This window comes from Diabrotica undecimpunctata, chromosome 5 (genome assembly GCF_040954645.1).
Source record: "Diabrotica undecimpunctata isolate CICGRU chromosome 5, icDiaUnde3, whole genome shotgun sequence".
Taxonomy (NCBI): Eukaryota; Metazoa; Arthropoda; class Insecta; order Coleoptera; family Chrysomelidae; genus Diabrotica; species Diabrotica undecimpunctata.
The window spans coordinates 22123074-22148274 of NC_092807.1; the positions used below are offsets into that span (position 1 = coordinate 22123074).

The 25201-nt window shown below is 33.5% G+C and overlaps 1 protein-coding gene across 1 annotated transcript in view; it reads left to right on the forward strand.

Moving 5' to 3' along the window:
• Positions 1–290: 290 nt before the first annotated feature.
• LOC140440559 (uncharacterized) overlaps positions 291–25201 on the forward strand; it is a 77578-nt gene continuing 52667 nt past the window's right edge. Inside the window, exons 1-3 of the mRNA XM_072530936.1 lie at positions 291–2195; positions 6322–6488; positions 13676–14065. Of these exons, the coding sequence (XP_072387037.1) occupies positions 458–2195; positions 6322–6488; positions 13676–14065 (2295 nt within the window). The 5' untranslated portion in view covers positions 291–457. The remainder of the gene's footprint in view (positions 2196–6321; positions 6489–13675; positions 14066–25201) is intronic.

Consider the following 25201-nt stretch of genomic DNA (forward strand, 5'->3'; position numbering starts at 1 on the left):
ACTGCAAATTATCGTACCTAAACGGTAACCTCTAATGGGGTAAAATTCAAAGACACTTAACTTTTATATTTTTTTTTTTTTTGTTTCGGAAGCTATTTTTTATGCGAATCTATTTTAAACCCATATACTTAGTTGATTGTTATTATAAAATCACTATTGCAGGTTGAAAGTTACGGGCCAGGCTTTAGAACTACTTCAGATATACCTTCTGAGTAACCAATATTGGCTGGATAGCCCTGGTAGCTAAGAATACCAAACGAGAAAAAAGAAAAAATGTCTTAATAATATGACACTGTCAATGATAACATTAAGTCTAATTTTCAATTTATCATACTTTTTATCATTTTAAAATGTACAAAATTTATCATTGTATTACTAATCAAACCTTAACCACACTATTTCAAAGATTTGCGAGTAAAGAAAACCGTTTCAAAAGGCTTTTTCAAAAATTTAAAAAATGTATCCAGACAGATCAGGAAATTTAAGTAGAAGCGGATATTCGCGATCTAGCAGAACTTTTAATAATTATGATGACGAAGAACCAGTAAGAGATTCTAGTAGATATAGAAGGGGAGCTATTAGTTCATTGGAATATTGTCTCTGCTCAGAAGAAAGAATACAAGTTCCTTCACAAATACCCGTTAAAAGTAATGTATCCTCTAAATTTTTTGATGACAATGGACGTAGTGAATATTCTAGATCACAATTTATTCCGAATGAAGAGATGGAATATGGTAGTGATAATTTAACTGCAAGAAGCACAAATCTGTCTTCTCTTGGACCATATCCGAGCAGTAGTATAAAGAATGGTAGTGGCTGTAGCAAATTTAAACGGCGCAACCAAAAGGACTTTTATCGCATGGGTTCTCAACCCCTAGTAGTAGGATTTAAAATAAATGCATCAGTACAAACTAGCGAAACCTACTTTACCACATGTGTTGAATACTATACACAACGAAAGGGGCAAACTAGGGCAACCGATAAAGGAAGCCAAAGGAAAGTAGTCGACAGATCTCTTAGAGAGTTAGAAATTCCAAGTGATAGAAGGGAAATAAAAAGCCATGTGTGGTTACCTGATAAATCCATGGTAAGTAATGGTACGAATACAGACTCAATATCAAAGAAATCATTGTCACTTGGAAGAAGTAAAATGTCAAAGATTCGTTCACGAGATACGATAAGGTCATCTCAATTTCCGGCACTATCAAAATCTGCAGTACGAAATATATCCAATAGTTATATTGACCCCGATAAATCGTCCATGAGAAGTCGTTCACGAGATCCAGTAAGAAAGTCATCTCAATTTCCACAAAGATCAAGATCTGTAGTAAGAGATGTATCTACTAGTTATATTGAATCGGATGATTCATTTACGCCAAGTTATTCACGAGATCCAGTAAAAATGTCATCCCATTTCGTACCACAATCAACATCTTCAGTGAGAAATATGCCAAGTGGTTATATTTACCCCAGTGAATCAAAACCGTATTACAAACCACAAACTAGCAAATATTGTAAAGCTAGAGCAGGCATATGTGCACAAAGATTTAAAATAGCATCACAGGCATCCGTTAGTGCAATGGAGAACAAGTCTACTTCGTTCTATTCGTCTTCGGAACTTGTTGCAGGACGTAGATCAAAAGTTTATGAAAACTTAAAATGTAGATGTTTTAACACAAAATGTTTACAAAAAGCAATAAAAAGATTTGTGAGAGAAGCCATAGAAGAGTCATTAAGAGAATCGGTGTCCCAGCTAGAAATAGAAGGCTCCGTGTTAGATCAAAGAGCTCCTTCAAGGCAACTCGGAGTGCAAACAGTTCCAAGTACTACCAATGGTGTTATGATGTATAGGTCAGAAGGCACAAGTGGTTATTTACCTGGATCTAGAGGTGTACTACGAAGTTCATTAGATGATTCGGGCACAATGCATTCCACCAATACCTGTGGATGCGTATGTGTATGTAACCCCGAAGTGGTAAAATCTATAAAAAGTGTTCATAAAACAGATAGGGGAGTAAACGGTAATTTGGATAAAATTTTATCAGACATGAGGATGTCCAAGCCGACCGTGTCAATAATAGATCCGAAGATCGCTTCTATTCAGGCGTTGAGCAAATATTCCGAACATCAAGTTGCTGCAGATTGTAACTGTTGTCAGATCTCGTCGAAGACTCGATTATTGTGTTCTCAGAGAAGTAAGTATCTATAAGGGTGCATACATAATATTGCTCCGCTCTTTATATCAAGAATTGTACAGGTTTTAACATTAAAAATATCTTTTTTCAACCGACTTTATTTATAATTTAACCCGTCGTTAGGTACGTGGTAAACTAAGACACGTTTTAGGCTCGGGCTCGTTTTTAAACAAATACCCTCGTCTTGTCAAGTACTTTTTATATGAAAAGTTTTACGTAATGCTCTTCATGGCAACATCCATAAAAAAGACAAATAAAAAACCGTTTTTGCGTAAAATGTCGCTCGGAATGCATGAGAGGTGGTGGTGGGGGACATTCACTCGAAATGTGAATCGGCGAGTTCAAAATCATAGCGCGCGCTAAAAATTGCATTATCTCGGCTTCTTGTTAACCAATTTTGCTCTTTTTTTTTAATCGATGTCTCGGACGACAGGGATTTCAAATATCCTATTTTCAAATACCATTTTTAATTGCAAATTGGGAAATTTGCAATAAACAATTGTATGTTAAACAAGTAATTGCATTTTTTCTTCATGCATTTTTTTTGAGCTTGCAATTTATACATTGAAGTAAATCGTTACTTTTAGTTAACAAATATGTATTTATAAATTGTTAATAAATAATTTAAATTGTTAAAACAGAGGCGAACGATAATTTTTTTTTTCATAAATAAACTTTATTTTGACTAAATCTTCAATAATTTTGTTTTAAGTCTTTTTCTTTTTTTGGAAGAACAAGAATCTTCAGGTCTTATTTCTTCCTTAAAACCTTCATTTTCCATTTGAATATCTTCATCCTCGATCTGTAAATTTAATGTTTCGTCTCCTCTTCATCTGTAGCTTTATATTGTGCCTCTAGAAAATCTAAGGAATCCATCGACTCCATATCCATATCTCGTTCAACTTCTTCCAATAATTTAACTGTGTTCAATATTTTTACATGTCTGACCATTGCAGTGAAGACAATAGTCAGAACATTTGAGACCATGTTTGATACAACTGCATGTTTTTGTACAAAGTTTTTTACATTTGCAACTAATATTTCTGAATAATGAGTCAGGTAGTAATACCTGCTCAGTTTGTATTGGCTCAAGACCATTTTGAGTTAGTTCCCACCCCCACTCAGTAGCATTCAGGTTATTTCCAAGCCACTGCTGTACTTGGAAATATACACGAAGCGAGTGTTGCTCAGCTGCAGATTATGTTGGTGGCAGCAAGTACAATTGAAAATTTTTATTTTTGCAAACTTTTTTAAAGCACAAGTAGCGAATTTTATTTAATGTAAAATCGCACTTTGAGTGGCCCATATACAATGCCGATATAATTTTACATCCGCTGCGTTTAATTTCTTCCTTAGTGGCACTTTTTTCATTAAAAATGGTTGCTTCTTGCGATATATCATTATTTGTTAAAAACAATTTAACAATTTTGCTTTTTCCTTGATAAAAAAATGCAGAGGTTGTATCACAACCTTATAAATTTTGAAATTGATATGTTTAAATCTCGTAAAGTTATTCAATTTGTTTATAAGCCTAAAAAATGTTTAAAACTTTAAAAAATTTTCTAGGCTTTCCTAGTAAACCGATTTGAATTTTACAAAAAGCGTTTGAAAGCTTGAGCCTTCCTTTATATGTAAAAAAAATTTGCAACTATCTGAGAGCCTTATTTAGGGCCTACTATAAATTTGCGATTTTTTTTTAGTAGGCTGGATTGCAAAATTATTATGCAAAATCTATCCGACCGATCTTAACAAAATTTAGCACACGTTTTAAACATATTAAAAAGTTTTTCTAGGCGAAATATGGAGCTTGTAAGTCAAGTTTAGAAAGTCGAAAACATTTAAAGGATTAACTTCATTTTTTTTGTACTTTTTTTCCAATTATTGCTATTTTTTCAACAACAAACATTAAATTTTCAATTTCTAGCTAACGAAATATTGTGTAAAATTTAATAACGAAACTTTTAACTTGATATAATTTTTTCTCTAGGATCAATATTTTCCGAATTATAAACAAAAATAGGAGCAAAAAAATGAGAAATTTTCAATTGTTTTCAGATTTTGTTAAATAAAAAATTTAGCACAGGTTTTGCGACTGGCGCATATCGTGTTTATCGATATTGGGCACATCCTGAAGGGATTCCAGCAAAAAAATAGCTTCCTATGGAAAATGTCCATTATAGTCTGAATTTCTACAGATCCCGCCTAGTCTAGATTAGTTTTACGCAAGATTTAGAAGCGCGTGCTAAGTTGATTTTATATTAGGCGTTATATTATTTGTGATCAATGGCTACTGCAGTAAATCGTAATTAGTTTTTATAAAAAATTACTTCCCCTAATTGAAAGTAACGAGAATTGTTTTTATTTTAAAAAAATTTAAAAAAATATACTTTTTTACAGTATCATTTTAGTAACATACACCAAACCTGAATGATGAATGACGACATTCACCGGTGAATGTTAGAAAATATGATATTTAACCAATAATTCGAACATACGCCAAACGACTTGGTGAATGTTGACATTCACTGGTTTATCTCGACATTCACTGGATTTTGGGCTTTCAAGGTAATATGAAACAAAAAAACTAAAATTATGAATTGCAAAATTATGAACAATAAAACAAATTACTTTGAAATAGATCCTTCCTTCCTAGTCTAATCGTCAGAGAGATGACCCCTAAAAATCATACAAACAAGCTAAATTTTGCACAGAATATTAACTTTGGGACCCCAAAAAGATGCAAAACAGTTTACCACTTTTACCCTTTTACCGCTTTCCCCTAAAACCCCCCTCGCAGGGGGTTAAAAACGCAAAAAAATCGATTTACCAAGAATCTGTATACCATAGAAAAAAATGTTTCAACTAAAAAATGTAGCTGAGGTAATTTTAAACAAAAATGCTTATAAGCAACAACGCTTGATGCAACCGTCGATTTTCCATGTCAGTAACGCGCGTGAAATCAATGTTCCAGAAAATTTGTATCAGCGGGACAGTAAAAATTCGATATCTTTTGATCGAAATGTCCTATTGACAAAAATTAAAATGCATTTTAAAGGCAAAGAGTGTAGCTTTCGTATGAGGTTTTTGTATTTTGCCGAGAATAAACTCAGTTTTTATAAAGGTGTTAAATAAATTAACGTGGCGCGATTCTTACTATTTTACGATTCTCGTGAGATCAATAAAATTGATCACTTTCATTGACCAGTTGTAGTAAAATTTACATTTTTAGAGATCAATCTTTAAAACCTATGTCATGAAATGACTGTTTTGGATGTTGTCTATTTCAGAAGTTTTGTCCTTTTGAAAAACATACTAGTGCAATTGAAAAAAGAATTTTAAATGTTTTAGATCGTTTGTTGTGTAAAAGTTTAAATCCAGCATTTTTAAGCATGTTTCAAATACCTCACATTTGTTGCCAAAACTCGAAACTAAAATTTCATGCTATAGATTTTAAAGGTTAGGCTATAATAATCGAAATTTCATATTGGCTAGTCAATGAAAGGGATATATTGTATTGATCTCGTGAGAATCATCGCGCCACGTTTATTTGTTTAACACCTGTATAAAATCTGAGTTTATTTGCGGCAAAATACAAAAACTGGATACGAAAGCTGAACTCTTAATCTTTAAAACGCATCTTGATTTTTGTCAATAGCTCATTTGAATCAAAAGATATCGAATTTTTACCGTCGAAGTGATACAAATTTTATTGAACATTGATTTCGCACGTCTAACTGACATGCAAAATCGACGGTCGTTTTAGCATTGTTTCTAAGAGAACGGTTCATGCTACACAAAAAATGCTTATAAATATTTTTGTATAAAATTATCTCAGCTACATTTTTTATTTGAAATATTTTTTTCTATGGTATACAGATTCTTGGTAAATCGATTTTTTTGCGTTTTTAACCTCCTGCGAAAGGGGTTTTAATAGAAAGTTCGAGGATAAAAGTGGTAAACTTTTTCGCATCTTTTTTGGGGTCCCAAAATTTTTAAATGTTCAGTGGCATTTTCGTCTCTGACGACTAGAGTAACCGGAATCACTTTATTTAATGTTTTTTTAAGGTCCTTTCATTGTATATATACAGTGATAATATAACTAAATATATTTAAATCCTTTTCATAGGAGCAAGAGATGTTGAATCACAACAAGTATCTTTCGTTGAGAATGGATCACTTCTAGATACATCTAAACATGGGATTTTTCATAAGACAGCCGATGATCGGTTTGAAACATCGTATACCAAATTTCCTTCAAGTCTCCACACTCATAACGACAAGCAAAAGGACAAGGTGAGAAACAGGGATGACTAGGTTTATGTTTTTACTAAACTTGAGATTTCTAATCAGATTAGATTGTAAATTGTAGATTTCAAAGTAGTAGATTGGCCTCGTAGACCTCTCCACACTATGACCTGTGAGATATTGTATGTATAACCTACATTTATATTCAGCCTAAGTTTCTAAGAAAACGTATTATCCGTTTAGGAAAGATATTTGTTGGTTCTGTCCTGAACATGGTAACAAACTGTGTTTATACTTTAGTTCCTCAAAACTCGTCTTTTACAAAGAAATCTACATCGAAATAAACTTAAACAAAAACAATAAATGAAGACTTGAAATAAATAATGTGGTAAGTGCCAAAATCATTATTTCGAAATAATTGATTTTTTTTCTTTCACAATTAATGTATTAGAAATAACTTTCTCAAAATTAAACATAGGTTTATTTAAGTGAATTATGTTTTTGTGCATTAAATAATTTTGCGAACTTTTTGTAAAATAATTGTAAAAAAAAATAAAACAACTATAAAACCTTAGAATGAGCCAAGTGCCATCACAAAAATATAAAATATTGGGGTAAGTAATAATGAAAAACACAAAACATGTAGGTTCTAAGGAATGTTGGGATTAAATAGGTCTTCATAAAATTTTCTATTTTCTTTCTGGCACTGGCAGGCCAAGTTAGGAAGAGTCATTTCTGCAATAGTTTTAATTGTAAAATTTCTCTTTAAAACCTTTGTTGGTTTCCAAATTTCCAATTCATTAAGAGTTTCTCGTATTTTAATTAATCCCGGAGTTTGTCGGTTAATGTTGATCCATTGAGCTTTTGAAATTTGAAGCTTGGATGTACTGATTGAACTTTCAGAAGCAACTTTAAAATCGGAGAAGTCCTCACGGTTCATTAATGTAACAAGAAATGGTGTTTTCTGTACAGCTGTTGTCATTATTCTTACCAAATCCGTAGATACCTTACACTTCTCTTGCTTTTTTCGCTTTTTAATTTGGGCGAAATCCCTGTCGCAACTCATAAATGAATGACCCGATACTAGATACTTGTGATTTATCTCATCGAAATACCCCTTGGAAACTAAATAAATCCATAAAAACAATAACATTATATTTTTATTTTGTTCGGCACAGTTTTCGCTTCAAATTGTTACTTTTCGTTTCTGTGATTCCCTCCACGTCCTGTTATACCCTCATGCTACAAAAACATGAAGCCAGTGTTATTGTCCCCTAGGTTAACACAAAATTTGTGGTTAGAAAGATGTCGCATATAATACATTTGACTATGAGATAGAGTTGGCAATGATAAGACCTCCTGTAAATCCATAGAAACTGTCATGGTGTCACTCGTTGGTTGCTGACAATTCTGATGGTCTTTTCTCATTGCTTCTACAGCTGCTTCAGCTTTTTGGTGGTAAAGTTCTAACTTAAATTGAGTATCTTTCTGTGTGGGATCTTTTGTATGCATGTGCAGTAAAACACAGGTAGCACAGGTATACGTTCTAGCTAGGCCTATGAAAGCTTACATTGGGAAAATTCTTTTTGAAAATTTGAAAGTAAAAACGATAGGTCACTACTGAATCAGGATGAGCTTCCTTAAACGCCAAGTAAAGTCTATTTATATTGAGATCGGAGCTCAGATACTGTTTCTCGCTTTTTAAATAGCTGTAATGTCCCAAGTCTCTGGGAAATTTGTTTTTGTGCTCGATAACCAATGCTCTATCTTCCGGCATGAACTTTCTAAACTGCAGTTTATTACCTCTTCTTTCCTTATAAACTGAATCTCCTTTTTTTTCAACTTGGCTAATGTTTGAATTTGTCTTGGAGTTATTCCAAACACCGCGCATAATGTCTTCCTACACACCTGTAAAATGTTGCCTTCTCCGTTGGGCAATGGGAAGAAAAGCGCAAGCTATCTCTTACTCTCTTCTGGTCTCTCATAATTTCCATGCCTTCTCCTCTTAATAGCACACGCATGGATAAAATTCATAGCATACGTATTTTGCCGTACATTATCATTCAAACCATAAAATTCGTCAAAAAGCCTCAATTTTTGTTCATACTGCATCTCTTTACACTTGAAGTTCCATTTGCACATAATCTAAAACAAAATTTCAGAATAACTACTGCCCAAAGATAAAAACAATATTCGACTACCCTTATTTTCAGGAGGCTGCTTGGCAGGAACTATTTTATTATTTTTCTTTGTATAGTACTCTTCTTCAGCATTTCTTTTTTTCTGCCTTTCCTTTTGCTTATTGCCCTTTCTAGAAGTAGCACCAGCATTTATTCTTATATGACTTTAAGATTATACAGAACGAGATACACAATAACAACTTTGCTAATACAACATCAAAACAGTACTGAAACTGTCATATTTATTGGCACTTACCACATTTTTAGAATTTGTTAAGAATCTGTTGAGAATTTTTTAAATACGTAATAATAACTCGGCGACTTAGCGCATTATATAGGTTGTTGGTTATGGTACTTGGAACATTTTAAAAGTATAAAATAAAAATGAGATTTTTTGGCAATTACATTATTTATTTCATGTCTTCAAATGATCTATGTAGTGCAGCTACGTTACGGAATAAAACAGTGAGTTATTTTTATTTTATATATCAAAAACATTTCAAAGCATACTGTTTCTAAGGTTAACTGTCGACCGAAAGACCTGTTATCAGAATGACTTCTGGTTCTACAAGTGGTTTAAGTAATTACTAATGAATTTATCAAGTGATACCAAATCCGATCTCAAAAGTTTGTCTACAGCCATGACTGACGATCAACAATCTGAAAACAAAAACATAATACTCTGGTGTACTTAATACTACTTTAATTAAGTTTCCTTCTAGGAATCAACCAATTTTATTGAATAAGAGTACTTAATAGCTCTTGGTGATGTTGTTTATCCACGGATATTTTATTTTTAGTAAGACTATCAAATTGCAGAACATGTATCTATCTCTCCAGCGAATCCTCGGTTGAAAATTGTATGTCCAATACAGCAGAAATAACAATAAAAGGCAAAAATCTAAAAGCACGAAGATTAATAACTCCGAACGAAAAACTGATACTATCTAATGTTTGCCCTTCTATTCCACATACTCTAATAAAAAATAAGTTAATTAAATTGAGTCTTAAATTAATGTCACATTTTGCCTTATTTAGAATAGGTAGTCAGCTCTCAGAATCTCAACACGTCTTCAGTTTTAGAAGATAAACATATATTCAACCATTTGTAGATATAGACCTACCTACTTCCTTCCTAATTACACATGATTAAACTATCGTACATTTTTACGTTAAGATAAACCTTTAGTTTTATCTGTGAGAAAACAGATCACATTTGGAACGAGATATTCCAATCAGTAATTCTAATACCGAACCTACACCTAAACAAAAAACACATACTAATTTAATACCTCCCGTACTTGGAAACTAATTGTATATCTAAAGATCAGTCAAACACCCCTGAGCTTGCTACAAACATAAACTACGGATACACCCAACTCTATGAATACTGTAACGAAAATATTTTGCCTACCTCAGGGTACGAACATAGGGGTAGAAATAGGGGACAGAAACTATGGGGACGAAGATAGGGTAAGCAAAATAAACGCTACTATGCGAACGGCACTCAGGGGGTTGCTGGATAGCTGGGGTCGTGGATAAGTTGAAATAAATGGGTTGGATTGGGGTATCTACACAATAAATGAAATAAAGAGGTTCTTACACAAATTTCCTGGACACTTGGCAAATAGGGACAACAAGAAAAAGAACTTCTAGCTATTTGAAAGGAAAGGACGCCGCTTCGAAGAATCCTAAACTTGCCGGATTTAGGAAAAATATCCCTAAAATAAAAACACATAAAATGGTTAGGAGATTATTCTAAAATAAAGCAAACAAAGTAGTTCAGAGAAATGAAATAAACATTTATTTCTGTCTCAAACAAACAGTTATCAAACATATTAGTGGCATAAAAAATATATTATATAAATAGTTACCAAATACAGAATAAAAAAAAACTTACATGTGTCCGTTTACAAACTCCGTTTACAAATAGATTGGAGATACTCTAAAACTTACAAATGTTATCGCACAGAGATTAACCTTTTTTTAAACAAACAAAACAAATGAATATCGAAAAGAACAAAGCTAGCTGTCATATGTTAACATTGCCTAAAAAAACAATTAAAATGACAGTTGTTAAACCATAAAATTTACAATTTAATATTTATTACAAATCCTTTAAATTTTAATGAAAGCAATTATTGTTTTAGCAAAAAAATGTCTGTCTTTACTTTAAAATTAAAATGTTAATTGTTACCTGATTTCACTGTTTAGCACTTAACTTTCAAAAAAAACTTGTTAACATCTATGGGACTGGAGCTGCAAAGGACATAACTCTCAACTTAAATGAAAATAAACCATTTCCATACGTAGGCAGAAACGATTGGAACAGAAACTTGATGGAGGAAATCAAGCTGTCGACGGGGACATTCTATATAAACATTTTCCAAATTTCATCAGTGCCGGTGTACTGCACAAATCTTATGGGTGATTACTCTGATCTAAACTGCCACATTGCATAGAGTATCATCACCTTAACCGGTCTTAATATATTACACAAAAAAAATTGAATCGACTCGCGTTTCAAAATCTCTTCTGTCTGCTTTGCTTTGGGCTTAAATGTCGACTCTTCGATGCCTTACATTTTACAAATTTCAACGCAAAATAAATTTCCCTTTACGTCTCACAGCTAGTTTTTGCCTACAAACTTAAAACAAACAATCTACCCTTTTTTGACCTCGTTCTTAGCAACGAACCGACAAAAAACTTCTTGAGTATTTACTTTTAAATTGGTTAACTGGAAATTTTTCACCTCACAATACATACAGAGAATAGGGGAATATTAATGTAAACAAAGACAAAAAATATTCTCAATTAATACGTTTTAGAAAAACCGTATACCTGACTTGCAATATTATATTAGGGGACTCGAAACAACTTTTAAATATTCCAGTTTATTGCGTTTTAACGACAAAAGACAAAAACAGCTGAATACCAAAACTTGATATTTAGAATCTCAACTTAAAATGCCATAATATATTGATCGTTTTAAAATTCATTTGCAAACAGAAAAACGAAAATATTCCACTAAATTTAAAACGCTACAATATGATAACAATAATTAAGCCGTATTTCACAGAAAAAAGTATAAAACACAATTACACTAAAATGATAAACAAAATACAAAAAAATGTTAAACTCAGTCGATTCCGCTAATCAAGAAAGTGATACTACAATAAACTTGTCTCAAGAAACAAACTAAAATCTTTGATCCGATTCTTCAATGAAATGTTTGAAAAGATTCTATGCCCGTTTACAAATGCTTAAACATTTATGTTCTACAATCTCGTCATTTATTTGTTTACAAGAAACAAACTTTAACTTTAAACGAACTTTAAAGGACAGCATAGTTATGACATGAGGAATTATTTTCCATAAAAACCGAAAAGACGCAAAAAGTATCCTAATATAATACTGAAAGATAAGAACACTCAATACCTAATAATATAAAAGCAGTCTTAAGAGTACATTGTACATTTAGAAATATGTTTAATTACTCGAAAAATATTGATATTTTAAACAAACTGTAACTGTTAATGTTTTGTAAATCCTATTTACAAATTGTAAAATATGACATTCTTATCGAATTGTGAACTTAATAAATGAATCAAAAATACTGTTTAGATTTGAGTATCTACGTATGTGTTGTGAGTATGTAACTATAGTACAGCTAATAACCCAAAGTGGTTGTTACTGTTATCATTAAAATAAAAAAAGAGATTTGTTATTTTACCTTAAAGGCTGATTTATAAACTTTACATTGGCGTTGGCGCTGGCGTTCGCCGTTGACCTTGGCGGTGGCTATCATATACTGCATTTATAAACTTTCGGTTGGCTTTGGCGTTAAAGATCATTTCCACAAAATCCAAGTTGGGATGGTGTATTCTGTGATAATTTCTAACTTTACATTCTTGATTTGGTATTATTAATTTTTGCTTGAAACTTAATACAATGGAAAATGAAAATACTCGGCCTTTGTTAGGTGCAGTGGCACTTATACACGATACTTTGTATTCGAGCAAACGGAGGCCCATTAACCAGAACAGCAAGACAAGAGGTAATTTTAATTATTATACAAATATAAAAAAACTGGGATATATAGCAGTTTTTTAAATATACCAGGATGCAGGTTCTAGTATTTCAAAAATTACTGCAGATGGTAAAACCAAAAATAAATGTAAACTATCGCTCTAATGGAATTTCTAATATATAGGGAATATAAATTAAATTATCTAAACTATTTCACTTTATAAACATGTGGAAATACAAACATAAACAAATAATTTAGTTTGATTTGTCTGACAAATCTTTTTCGGTATCGCTATTGGCTGCGATGACAAAAATACAGTTTTTTTACGTTCTGTGATCGTGAGACTACAACCACAGAAGGCTTGGTGTATTCTGTGCTACAACGGCCAACGGCAAAAGATAAAGTTGGTTCATCGGAACCGAACGCCAACGCCAACAGCGAACGATGTTTATAAATAGACATACGAGATTCCCATTTGACCATGTTGTAACGCGAACGTCAGCGCCAGCGCCAGCGCCAACATAGAGTTTATAAATAAGCCTTAACGTAAGAAACTGGTGCGACATACCTTACATCAATACAATAACAAGAAGAACAGAAAGATGATCCTTACGTATAATTCAACCAGCTTGCATGCCTACACACTACCCAGCGTACGGCACAGGAAGAAGAAGATTTGTAGCACTTTGTCTTCCATTCATACCACAAACTTCTTTTTTCTCAAACTCTTCCAGCAGTTAACTCTTGACGACTTTTCCCAAATCCTTATCCTTTAATTCCCACCAGTTTACTTTCTACTATCCTAGTAGCTGTCTTTTGCGCATCACCTTATTTCCGTATCCACTATCACCAGTCGGTTTTGACTAGCTACACACTCACCTTTTATTTTATTTACAGTTGGTAACCTCCCTTAGCTGGCTTTTTCTACACAGCACAAAATCTGTCTGACTTTCTCTTCCCCGCTACTAGTCAGGAAATAGCAAACATACAATAAGTTAACTGCATATAACATTTATTAATTACAGATTACTCCTGTGGGGAAAGATCCTTCAATGTGTCTATTACAACAGGGAAACTTTCAAACATATTTGATGAGGAAATCAGTCGGAATTGAATTGCCTAAGGTTACTGAAGAGGAATTGGCACTTATTAATGAATATGTTCGAACAACTCCAATGAAGTCAACCTCCTCAGTGACAATTAACGATAACTATGAGAAATATCGTTATTCAATAGACCCTGGAACTTCAGACAAACCTGAATATAATAGACTGGAAGACGTGAGTCACCGATTATCAGATGACACATTAGATTATCGCTTGTTGAGGCACGAGGCAAAAAATGATAGTCAAATTGTAAAAGAAAGACAACCGACCCGAAAACGGGCTTCTATAGCCCCAGATGAAGCATCAGAGGTAAGCTATCATATTTGTTCTATTTTTAGTGATATTCCTCTTTAAAAAGTTTATATTTATTTTAATACAGTACACTGAGATTTCTTTCGTAAATATTTGGTAAGATGTGGGTAAAGTTTTTCACCAATTCATTAAAAACAGTAAACTATTTAGTGTAATAATTAATATAAGTATACATAATAAATATAAATTATTTTGATCAGTGCAGTAATTTATAAATTGATTTAACCCTTTCAGTCGGAATGTAACATGTACATAATTATGTTTAAATGTGTATTTCAAGCTATTTACTGCACAAAATATGTCGTGTTTTATATAAGATATTTTATTAATATATGTCCAAATGTTGCCGGTTATATGGCAATTCTTACTTTGTTTACAGCTGCCCCGAACAGATCTGCGGTATTTATATTAAACCAAGTTCTTACAGTTGGTGCCAGGAACGTTGTCTTTCCGGGCCTCTTACCAAACAAATTCCCTTTAATAACCAACTGGAATACACCGTATATCTTATCAAATGTCGGAAGTACTCTAATTTCTTTTTTAACTTGATTAACACTTTACGTTCTGTTCCCATTCTGCGAAGAACTTCAAAATTTATTTTACGATAAATCTATGACATCTGCAATATTTGTCCATAGCGCAACATCTCAAAAGACTTCAGTTTCTTTATAAATACCACGGACAGAGACCAAGCTTTCATTGTGTATAACAAAACTGGAATTATGTAACATCTAATTAGTCCATATTTGGTCGGAGACTTCGACTTTTGAAAATCAGTTCATCTTAATAAATCTGAATACAAATATGTATAGCTTTCGACTTTTTATTATTATGTGTTAAGATTACTCTGACGTCTTCTTCAGGACTTTCGGGGTCTTGGTCTCTCCTGAGCCCCTAGACACTACTACACTGTTTACTAGTCACTGCACTACTGCTTTCTGACGGGGGGATTTTGATTGGAAAGTGGAGCAGACGATATTTTCTTTATGAGAGGTATCCATGTCGAAGGTACACTTTTGTCTTTATTGAGACAATTTGGCCTTTTTTCGATTTCTATGGATTCTCGATTTTTTATTGGTTTATATAAGCGGATGGAGGCTGTGGTTCTGAAGTTTTCAAAATCAATTTTTCGACCTGTATGAAGGTAGTGTTGACCTAGAACTGAAATTAAATGGGAATTGTGAACATAAATGGAATGTTAATAAATCATATTTTGGATTCTACGGCTTTTTTGTCCTAATTTTATAAACTCCGAGTTGTTCATTTGGTAGGTTGTGTTTAATGGATCTAACAAGAGATGAAACTTTTGTTGGGGGGGGGGGGGGCTAAATATTCCTCTTGATTTAAGGATTTTGTCAGTGAAATCTTTGATGTAAGGAAGAAAAGCTTTCTTATGATCAGGGACTGAGTCTTTCGCTTGAGATTGAGTGTGAGATTCATGCCTGTGAATATTTCTATTGATGTGATTTTCTCTGTCACCATTTTGGATGAGGGCTTGTTTTAAACTAGAGAGCTCATCGGGTCTGCTTGCACCATCTCAAAGGGGTATTGGTCTGGAAACAAGGGTATTATTGACTGAATTAATTAACGAAGGTGGATGATGAGAGTTGGCATGTAAGTACCGATTGTTATGGGTGGATTTTCGGTAAACAGAGTGAAAACAACCGTGGGATTGGTTTTTCTTTATGAAAACGTCGAGAAACTTTACGGATGAATCAGTTTCCATCTCCATCGTGAACTGGATACTAGGATGCATACCAATGAGATGGGTTTGAATAGACACTAAAAGCATCCTTGCCATGATGCCAAATGACAAATGTATCGTCAATATATCGTAGCCAACATCCCACAGTCCTGATACTACCCGCTGAAGACTTGTTCTATCTACACGTATCATTAGCCTCTTGTAGGTCGGTATTTCTACCGTCCTATTTCAAACTGGTGTTACATACCTAGCTGACAACAGATAGCACAACACCATGTAGCGTCAGCTCAAACTATATCTAGATTCAAAAAAGTAGTTATCTCATTCAGGTTATAGTACAGAGATGCAGAGATGTCGGACATCCAGTTTATATGTATTTTATTGGCTTTGATCAAGTAAAACATACTGAAATGATAGCCATTCTTCAGCAGGTAGGTATTGATGATAAAGACCTACGCATTATTAAAAATCTTTACTGGCATCAACGTGCAAACATCAGGATTGGCCGGGACACCTCTAAAGAGCTTCAAATACGAATAGGAGTAAGGCGTTTACCGTATTTTGTCCCGCTACTATTTAACATCTATTCTGAGTTCGTTTTCAATAAAGCAGTGGATAATGTTCAATGTGGTATAAAAATGAATGGCGTCAATATTAATAATTTGAGATATGCGGATGACACAGTGTTAATTGAAAGCAATTACGAAGAACTTCAACATCTAATTAATAGGATTACAACAACGTGTGATGAATATGGCCTTAAGCTAATCACCGCAAAGACAAAGGTAATGGTCGTCAGTAAAACGCCAATACAACCGGAAGTGGTAACAGCTTTTGGTGAACAACTGGAGAGAACTAACAGTATCACTTACCTTGGTTGTAATCTAAATGAGAACTAGAACATGAGCAAAGAAATTAGAATACGGATAAAGAAGGCCAGAGCTGCATTCTTTAAGATGAAGAAACTGTTATGTGGAAACAATATTACTTTAAGTCTGAAAATTAGATTAGTGAGATGTTATGTGTTCTTTACTCTTTTGTATGGTGTCGAAGGTTGGATTTTGACGGATACACTTCTCAAGAAACTGGAAGAATTTGAAATTTGGGTGTATCGGAGAATCCTACGAATAAGTTGGGTGGATAGAGTTCGTAACGAAGCTGTTTTGCATCGGAGGGGAAAAGTTACGGAAGTCGTCAAAACAGTTAAAAATCGCAAACTTGAATATTTTGGCCATGTTATGCGCCACCCAGAGAGATATAATATACTCCATTTAATAATACAAGGCAAGGTAGACGGAAGAAGAGAGCCAGGTCGAAGAAGAACGTCATTGCTTAGAAACCTGAGAGATTGGTTTAACAGATCCTCTGCATCTCTTTTCCGAGCTGCCCTCAACAAAATTACTATAGCCAATTTGATAGCCAACGCTCGATAATCGAGCTCGGCACATGAAGAAGAAGAAGTTAACTCATTTTCTTGGTCTGTGTAACGTCTTCTGCTGCCTTAATTTTAATGATCGTCTCATCACAAGTCTTGCAGTATCAGACCGAGGTACTTTAATGGCTTTCTACTTGCAGTGAGTTAAGGAAAAAAAATTAAACAAATAACCCATCACTTTCTGGTTAGTGGTCATTCTGGTCATCAGAGCGAGATTTTGCTCAAATTGGGATCGCTGGTGCACCCGTTACCAGATGGTTTGGTAGATATTATTACAAAAACAAATAAAAATAGTCATTTGGTTTTATACAAATGACACAAAATGATTTTTACTATGTATGTCAGATACTGTAAACATAACACATTATGATACGTACAGTTAGTGTTGCCCAAAATTGGTCTTGGTCTTGCAGTCTTGGTCTTGTTCTTGCGTTTTTGCAAGACCAAGACCAAGACCAAGACCGTTTAATTTTAGCAAGACCAAGACCAAGACTGACCGTGCAAGATTTAAGCAAGAACAAGACTAAGCCTGCGAGACTCTTGCGTCTTGCAGTTAGGACTGAGTGTGGTTTTAGCGAGTATAGTAGTTCGGGTATATGATTAAAGACTCTATGATACGCAAAAAAATATGTAATAAAAATTTGAAAAACTGGACTTATGCGCATTACAAACAATACCATAAACATACATACCGAATTAAAATATTCATTAAAAAAACACATTTGACACGTGCTCAAAGGTCATAATTACAATGTAATAATAAAATATTTTGTACATTCTTTTCCAGCAGACGACTTCTTCGCTCTGAAATTAATTGTCCAAATTTTGAGAATAGCCGCCCTCTAATCATAAAAATAATATTCTTGCATTGTGGCGCCGACAGTAATATCGTATCGATATTTTTTTAAATATGTCACCCTAGCTAATAAAAAATATAATTGTTACGGACACCCACTTAATAATTCATTTTCCCATTATAATTTAGTCAGGAGGAATCTAAATAAACGAATCTTATCGGCCTAAGACTATAAATTGTTTCTGCTGAGTGTGCGATGAGATCATTCGGTTAAACAAAATTTGCTGAAAGAGCGTGGCTAATATTCAAAAGTACCGAGACAAATTAATAACAGATAATGTTAGTAATGAAGTATTTAGAATAACGAAGTAACGATATATAATTCTCGGTTTGTTATTAGATACTTAGGGTATTGGATAGTAACGAACACAAAGTAACTAGTAGTATAGTAGTTACTTTTTCGACATCACTTAACTTTATTCCCAATTGAGCTTTCCATTGAGTCTAATGTAATAATTGTTTTTCATCTAATCCTTGTTGTTCCCGGAGTGACAAGTTTACAATTTGACATGAGGGACAAAGATTCAAATATTTCTAGTCCGAGTAGTGAGCGTTAGAGTTATAGATCTACCTAAAAGCAAATTTGATGAGTTTTTCGAAATAATTCATGCATCCCAAATTGCTTTGTGTAAAATGTGCCTACATAAAAAGGTTGAAATGAGAATGATCAACAGAAATACGTCAGATTTAAGGAAGCATCTAATATCTTTTCACAAAAAGGAATTACAAATATTTCTTCCCGAAAAACTAAAATTCGGTGGAGATATCACAAGCTTTCTAATAACCGCTAGAAAAGGTGGACATGTAAAAAATATGGTTATTACCTTATTACCAATTACATATATTATGTACCTACTACTTTATTTTGGTAAATTAATGTATTTATTAAGTAGGATCTCCCTAATTTAAAATAACTTCTTTTGATTACCATTGCTTTTTTAATTATTCTTTATTTTTTCAAGTTAGTTTTTTATATAAAAGTAGAGATAAGATTGGTGAAAACATTTATTTTGCTTTAACAAGTGGATTATAGTTTGTTATCTTGTCACCTAAAAAATATGTGCCCTTGATACATGTATGTGGATTTTTTGCCCATCATGTCCATCAATCCCTTTCTAGGCAGATAATGTTCTTTAAAATACAGGCATGCTTATGTCATTAATTTGTTTTTTTTTTTGTTTTAACCATGTTTTAGCACATGTAAGCTTAGTAAATGCAAACATTTATTAAAAAACAGATTGACTTCTGTGGGGCCTGGTAGATAGCTGAGTTAGTTAGAGCATAGGCACGGATCGCTTAGATCGTCGCTTCAAACCCCACCCGGTGTCAGTTGTTTAGACATTTATTAATTTGGTTAGTCTTTATTATGGCTATGTTAATTCAAGCTTAAAATGTACTTACTCTGTTACGTTGTTCTAAGATCTAAAGTAACGTTTAATAAATAGCAATAGACTAATGGGTAACTGCAAGACTTGCAAGACTCTTGCTGCAAGAACAAGACCAAGACCAAGACCGGGAGTGCAATACCAAGACCAAGACCAAGACCAGGTGTATTGGCGCAAGACCAAGACCAAGACTGTCTAAGTCTCGTCTTGTTCTTGCATTTGGGCAACACTACTTACAGTGTGTAGACACTTTTATAAACATTTTTCCTGCATTCTAAATAAACAAAATTATGGTTATTATAATTTTATTTCAATAACACTAATTTTTTCATTCTTTTCTGTTTTTCATAACACGTTATATAAGATTTCACTGGGATAATGTTTTATCACATTTTTTATTTATGACCTTTTTTCATTTATCAATTATATAAATCAGTAAACAAAATATTTACTTAATAAAACTATTTAATCACTAAAAACCTATATTTGTAGGAAAGAACCCTGTTCTAAACCAAAACCAATTGGATTCCAAAGGTTTAATATTAGAAGTTCGCCATAAAGTACCTGCTAGAACGTCCGAAGGAATCATTTTGGTCCCGAACTTTTGAAGCAATAAAAGCGAAGTTAAAAAAATTAATCATTATAACATATAGTCAAATCTCATTTTATTGCATTACATATAAATTGCATTCTTTAGTCAATTAAAAAATCCTTTTTTTTTTTGGCTTTTTTGCTATTTTAAATTTCAAGACAAATGTTGTTGAAACAATAACGTAACAGTCCATACAGATGTATGTTGCAGAACTAAAAACACTTAAATAGATTAATTAGTATAAAGTATTTACTTAACTTACTCACCTACATTTTTAACCAAAACGTCACAGTGAATAGCCGTGTTATTCGCAGGCAAAAAATTTAGCTCCATGCAATGTTTCCCCAACGGTAGTCATATAAGTACATGTGTTGGGTATTATAGTGTATCAAATTTACGTCGAGTATCTGAGCGATTGAGGTATCTCTAGATAGGATAAGGAAAATAGGATAGAAGAAGTGGAAGTTCTTTTTAATGGTCTAGATCTTTAAAAAGAGCTTCTAATATAATGCTTCTTGTAGATGAATTAATCTGATCTATAGTTTTTGTGCTGTAAGCTGATGATCATGGAGTGAGTGGTGAGGGTATCTAGTTTGTTTCTTTTATTCCATGTCTCTAGCAACTTGATTTTTTATATCCGATAGAACCATACAAATGCTGAGCTATAGTGCAATGATAGATATGGGTTTCAAACACTTGACTCGTTAATACCTAGATCTACATGTCTAGTACGTGATGATATTGCTCCATACTAACCTAGAACTACAAATAAGGACACACACAAAACTAAATCTGATCCAAGTATATGCGCCAACGACGGATGCAACAGAAGATGAAGTAGAAACATTCTACCAACAAATTGAAGATGCAGGGAAATCACGGTAGTTATGGGTGATTTCAATGCAAAAGTCGGCAAAGGAAGAGCCGGAACAGTAATGGGAGACCAAGGACTAGGGGAACGTAACGATAGAGGCGATCGTCTAATACAGTTCTGACAAGAACAAAGTCTAATAATCATAAACACGTTCTTTAAATTACCAATGAGACGGTTATATACTTGGCGCTCACCAGCAGATAAACCGGAAAAAGTTGTAAGAAACCAAATCGACTATATAATGATTAAAGAGAGATATCGTAACACCATCAAATCAGTTAAAACACATCCAGGAGCAGGTGTCGCATCAGACCATAACCCACTAATCGCTAATGTCACGCTTAAGCTTAAACGTATTAGAATACCCCAAAGAATTCCAAAATTAGATGTTAGAAAACTGAAGAAGTTGATATAAAAATTAAACTTCAACAGAAAATATACGAAAACTTTGATAAATTAGATACTAACACTTACCAGATAAACGAACAATGGGAAACACTAAAAAACTACCTCCTCGCTCCATGCAAAGAGATATTAAAAGAACCGACACGAAAGAAAGACAATTGGATGACCGACGAGATACTCGGCATGATGGAACAACGAAGACAAACCAAGAACAAAGACAGTCACAATTACAAAATCATTAACAACGAAATCAGAAAAAAGATAAAAGAGACAAAACAAACTTACTATGAGGAAACATGAGAAAACATAAAGAGATAGAGGATCTTCAGAAAAAATACGACCTATTTAACATACATAAAAAGGTTAAAGAAATGGCAGGACTGCAAAAAAGAAACCACAACACAACTCTTTTAGATAAAAATGGAAATACTATGATAACGACTGACGAAAAACTAAAACGATGGGAAGAGTATATGGAAGAGCTCTTCAACGACTAAAGAGGAAACCCACAAGATTGTCTTCTAAGGACAGAGAAACAAGTGTAGAAATTACAAAGGAAGAAATACTGTATGCACTAAAGAACACCAGAAACGGAAAAAGCCCGGGGCCAGATCAACTGCCTATGGATATCCTTAAAATAATAGAAAATGAGTACATTGATGTCCTCTTAAAACTTTTTAATAAAATTTATCAATCGGGTGACATACCCAACGAATGGTTGACCTCAACATTCATTTGTCTCCCAAAAAAGAAAAATGCGAGAGAATGCACCGACCACCGTACCATAAGCCTGATGTCTCACACACTTAAATTGTTTTTAAAGATCATTCATAAACGCATTTACAAAACACTTGTTATGGATATTGAAGAAACTCAATTTGGATTCCGTAATGGCGTAGGTACCCGTGAAGCTCTATTTGCATTCAACGTACTAATCCAGAGATGCTTGGATGTGAACCAAGATATGTACGTTTGTTTCATAGACTACAACAAAGCTTTCGACAAAGTCCGCCACAAAGAGCTAATGTACATCCTCAAAGCAAAACAACTCCAACACAATGACCTTCGAATTATAACAAATCTATATTATAAACAGCAGGCACACGTACGCATTAATGAACACACATCAGAAGAGTTCGAAGTTAAAAGAGGAGTGCGACAGGGGTGTGTATTGTCACCACTACTATTCAATGCATACTCTGAAGAAATTATGAAAAGATCTCTTGAGGGAGAAACAGCAGGAATCAAGGTCAATGGAACACCAATTAACAACATTAGATATGCGGACGATACTGTCATAATAACAGATAACCTCCAAGGCCTCCAAAAGCTAATGAACAAGATAGTTGAGTATGGAGAAGAATATGGATTATCAATAAACACCAAGAAAACCAAATTTATGAGGATATCAAAAACCCAAAATAATGGTGAAAGCCTGACAAATAACGGTAGTGCTTTAGAACAAGTTAAAAAATACCACTATCTTGGCACAATAATTAATCACACAAACGATTACTCCTAAGAAATCAAAGTTCGAATAGAGAAAGCACGCACAAACTTCAATAAAATGAGAAAGGTACTTTGTGCAAGAGAACTAAAATTGGACTTGAGAGTTAGGCTGGCAAGGTGTTATATTTTCTCGACTCTGCTTTATGGGATCGAAGCATGGACACTTAACGCGTCGACTGCTAAAAATTTGGAAGCATTTGAAATGTGGGTGTATAGAAGAATCCTGAAGATATCATAGACCGAGCATGTAACAAACAACGAAGTCATGAGAAGAATCAACAAAAGAATGGAAGTATTGGAAACCATCAAGACACGAAAGCTGCAATACCTGCGGCATGTTATGCGTAATGAGAGATACAACCTACTTCAATTGATTATACAAGGGAAAATCCAGGGCAAGAGAAGTGTAGGAAGAAGAAGAATCTCATGGTTGCGTAACTTGAGGGAATGGTACGGATGCACATCAATTGAACTATTCAGAGCAGCAGCATCTAAGATCAGAATAGCCATGATGATTGCCAACCTCCGTCGCGGAGATGGCACGTGAAGAAGAAGAACCTAGAACTGATATTCATAGTGCAAGTGATGTTCGAAGGGTGAAAGGTTGTGTAAAGGTTAATCGATGAACGGAGTGATAAAATATAATAATATGGATAAATTTCTTAGGATTTTAAGTGTGACACTACATATACTAAAATGAAATGGCATAGGTTAAATAATTAGGACACAATCAAGGCCTAAATATTAATCACGCAGATGAAGAATGTTTAATGTTTAAATCTCTGAAAGGAGCAACAAGGAAAAAAAACCTGTTAAAAAAAGGTTGTTGTTAGGATTGTTGTACATGACATGTCTGTTAATTGCATTATTATTGGTACGACCCAAGAAATAAACTTAAAGATAATTATTTTTATGAAACCCTACTCGAATTAATGATAAAAAATGTTTCTTTATCTTCTGAGCCGATATTTTATTTAAGTTTTTAGAGCCAGATCACTGTCTACAACACCTTTATGTTTTTCTTCCTTCGAGGAATTGAGCTTCTGATAGTTGTTGTCAATGGTTATCAAGTACTTCCCGAAAAAACACATGTAACGCTCAACATTTTACAGAGAAAAATTGTAAGAAAACTAGGTGCACTAACAAAAACAAAAACAAATATAGTTTCATTAATTTAACCACAGGAAAGTTAGAACAACCATACTTACTTCTCTTGAAAATCATAAAAGCAAGTTCAGGGCCAATCTGACCCCTTCGGACTTGTACAATAGTTGTGTTTCTAAAACCAATTAATATCTTAAGTTAATAGTAATTTATAAAGACAAATAAGAGTTTCAGTCAAAAAATATTTTCAATAAATAAAAATTTAGCAATATTTTCAAATAGCAACAGGGGCCAAATTGGCCCTTCGGACTTTCTAGTGTTAAAGATCAAGATGTGTAATAGTTTAGTTCAAAATGTAACCTCAATTAAATTATATCGTTATTCGTATCGCCGGGATGCATTAATTTTGTGCATGAATATTTACTTACTTTTTTATTCATGGCTTTATTCAGCATATTCACCAGGCAACATGACAGCAGTTGAAGAAGTCAAGAAAGAATTAAATAAATTAAATAAAATTATTTAATTGGGATAATAATTGAGGAAAAAGTGCCGTTGGATATAAAACCAAGTGATAAAGTAACATTAAAATATGATCTCAAAAGCGCAAACATTTAATTAAACGCTTCAAAACGTATTATCAGAGAAATTAAACGAACGATCAGTAATCAGGATTATAATATCATAAATTTGCTACAAAACCCAGCAAATTTGGAGGTTAAACATATGCCAAAAACAAGCAAACAAAGCGGTGTTGCCGGTCATCCTCGAAATTCCGTCGGTAGATGGAAAGGAAATCACGGGTATACAAGAGACACGTAAAAATATAACAATTACAAATCAGAAATTCTCAAGCGCATTACCACAGGTACAACAAAGTTTGAAAATGAACGATACCCACAGTCAAAATGTCAACCAAACTCGGTCGGATTTAAAATTTGTGAGTAATAAGAACGAGAGTGAGGAGCTAGTATCAAAAGACAAGGTGTGGATTTATGCCGCAAAGTTTAAACACTCTTATAATACAGAAAAATTTAAAACATACCTACAAACAAAGTTCCCCACACATGAGTTCTCGTGCACTTTGTACGAGAACAAGGTAAATGGATACAATTTCTTCAGAATTACTTCAGATGCAGAATTAAAGAATATTCTTGTTCGACCACAGACGTGGCCAAAGGACTAATATTGGGGTGAATATATTTTTTGCAGAAACATTCCGTCGATAAATCTCCTAGTCAAACCGGATACATTAACCGAAAAAGACA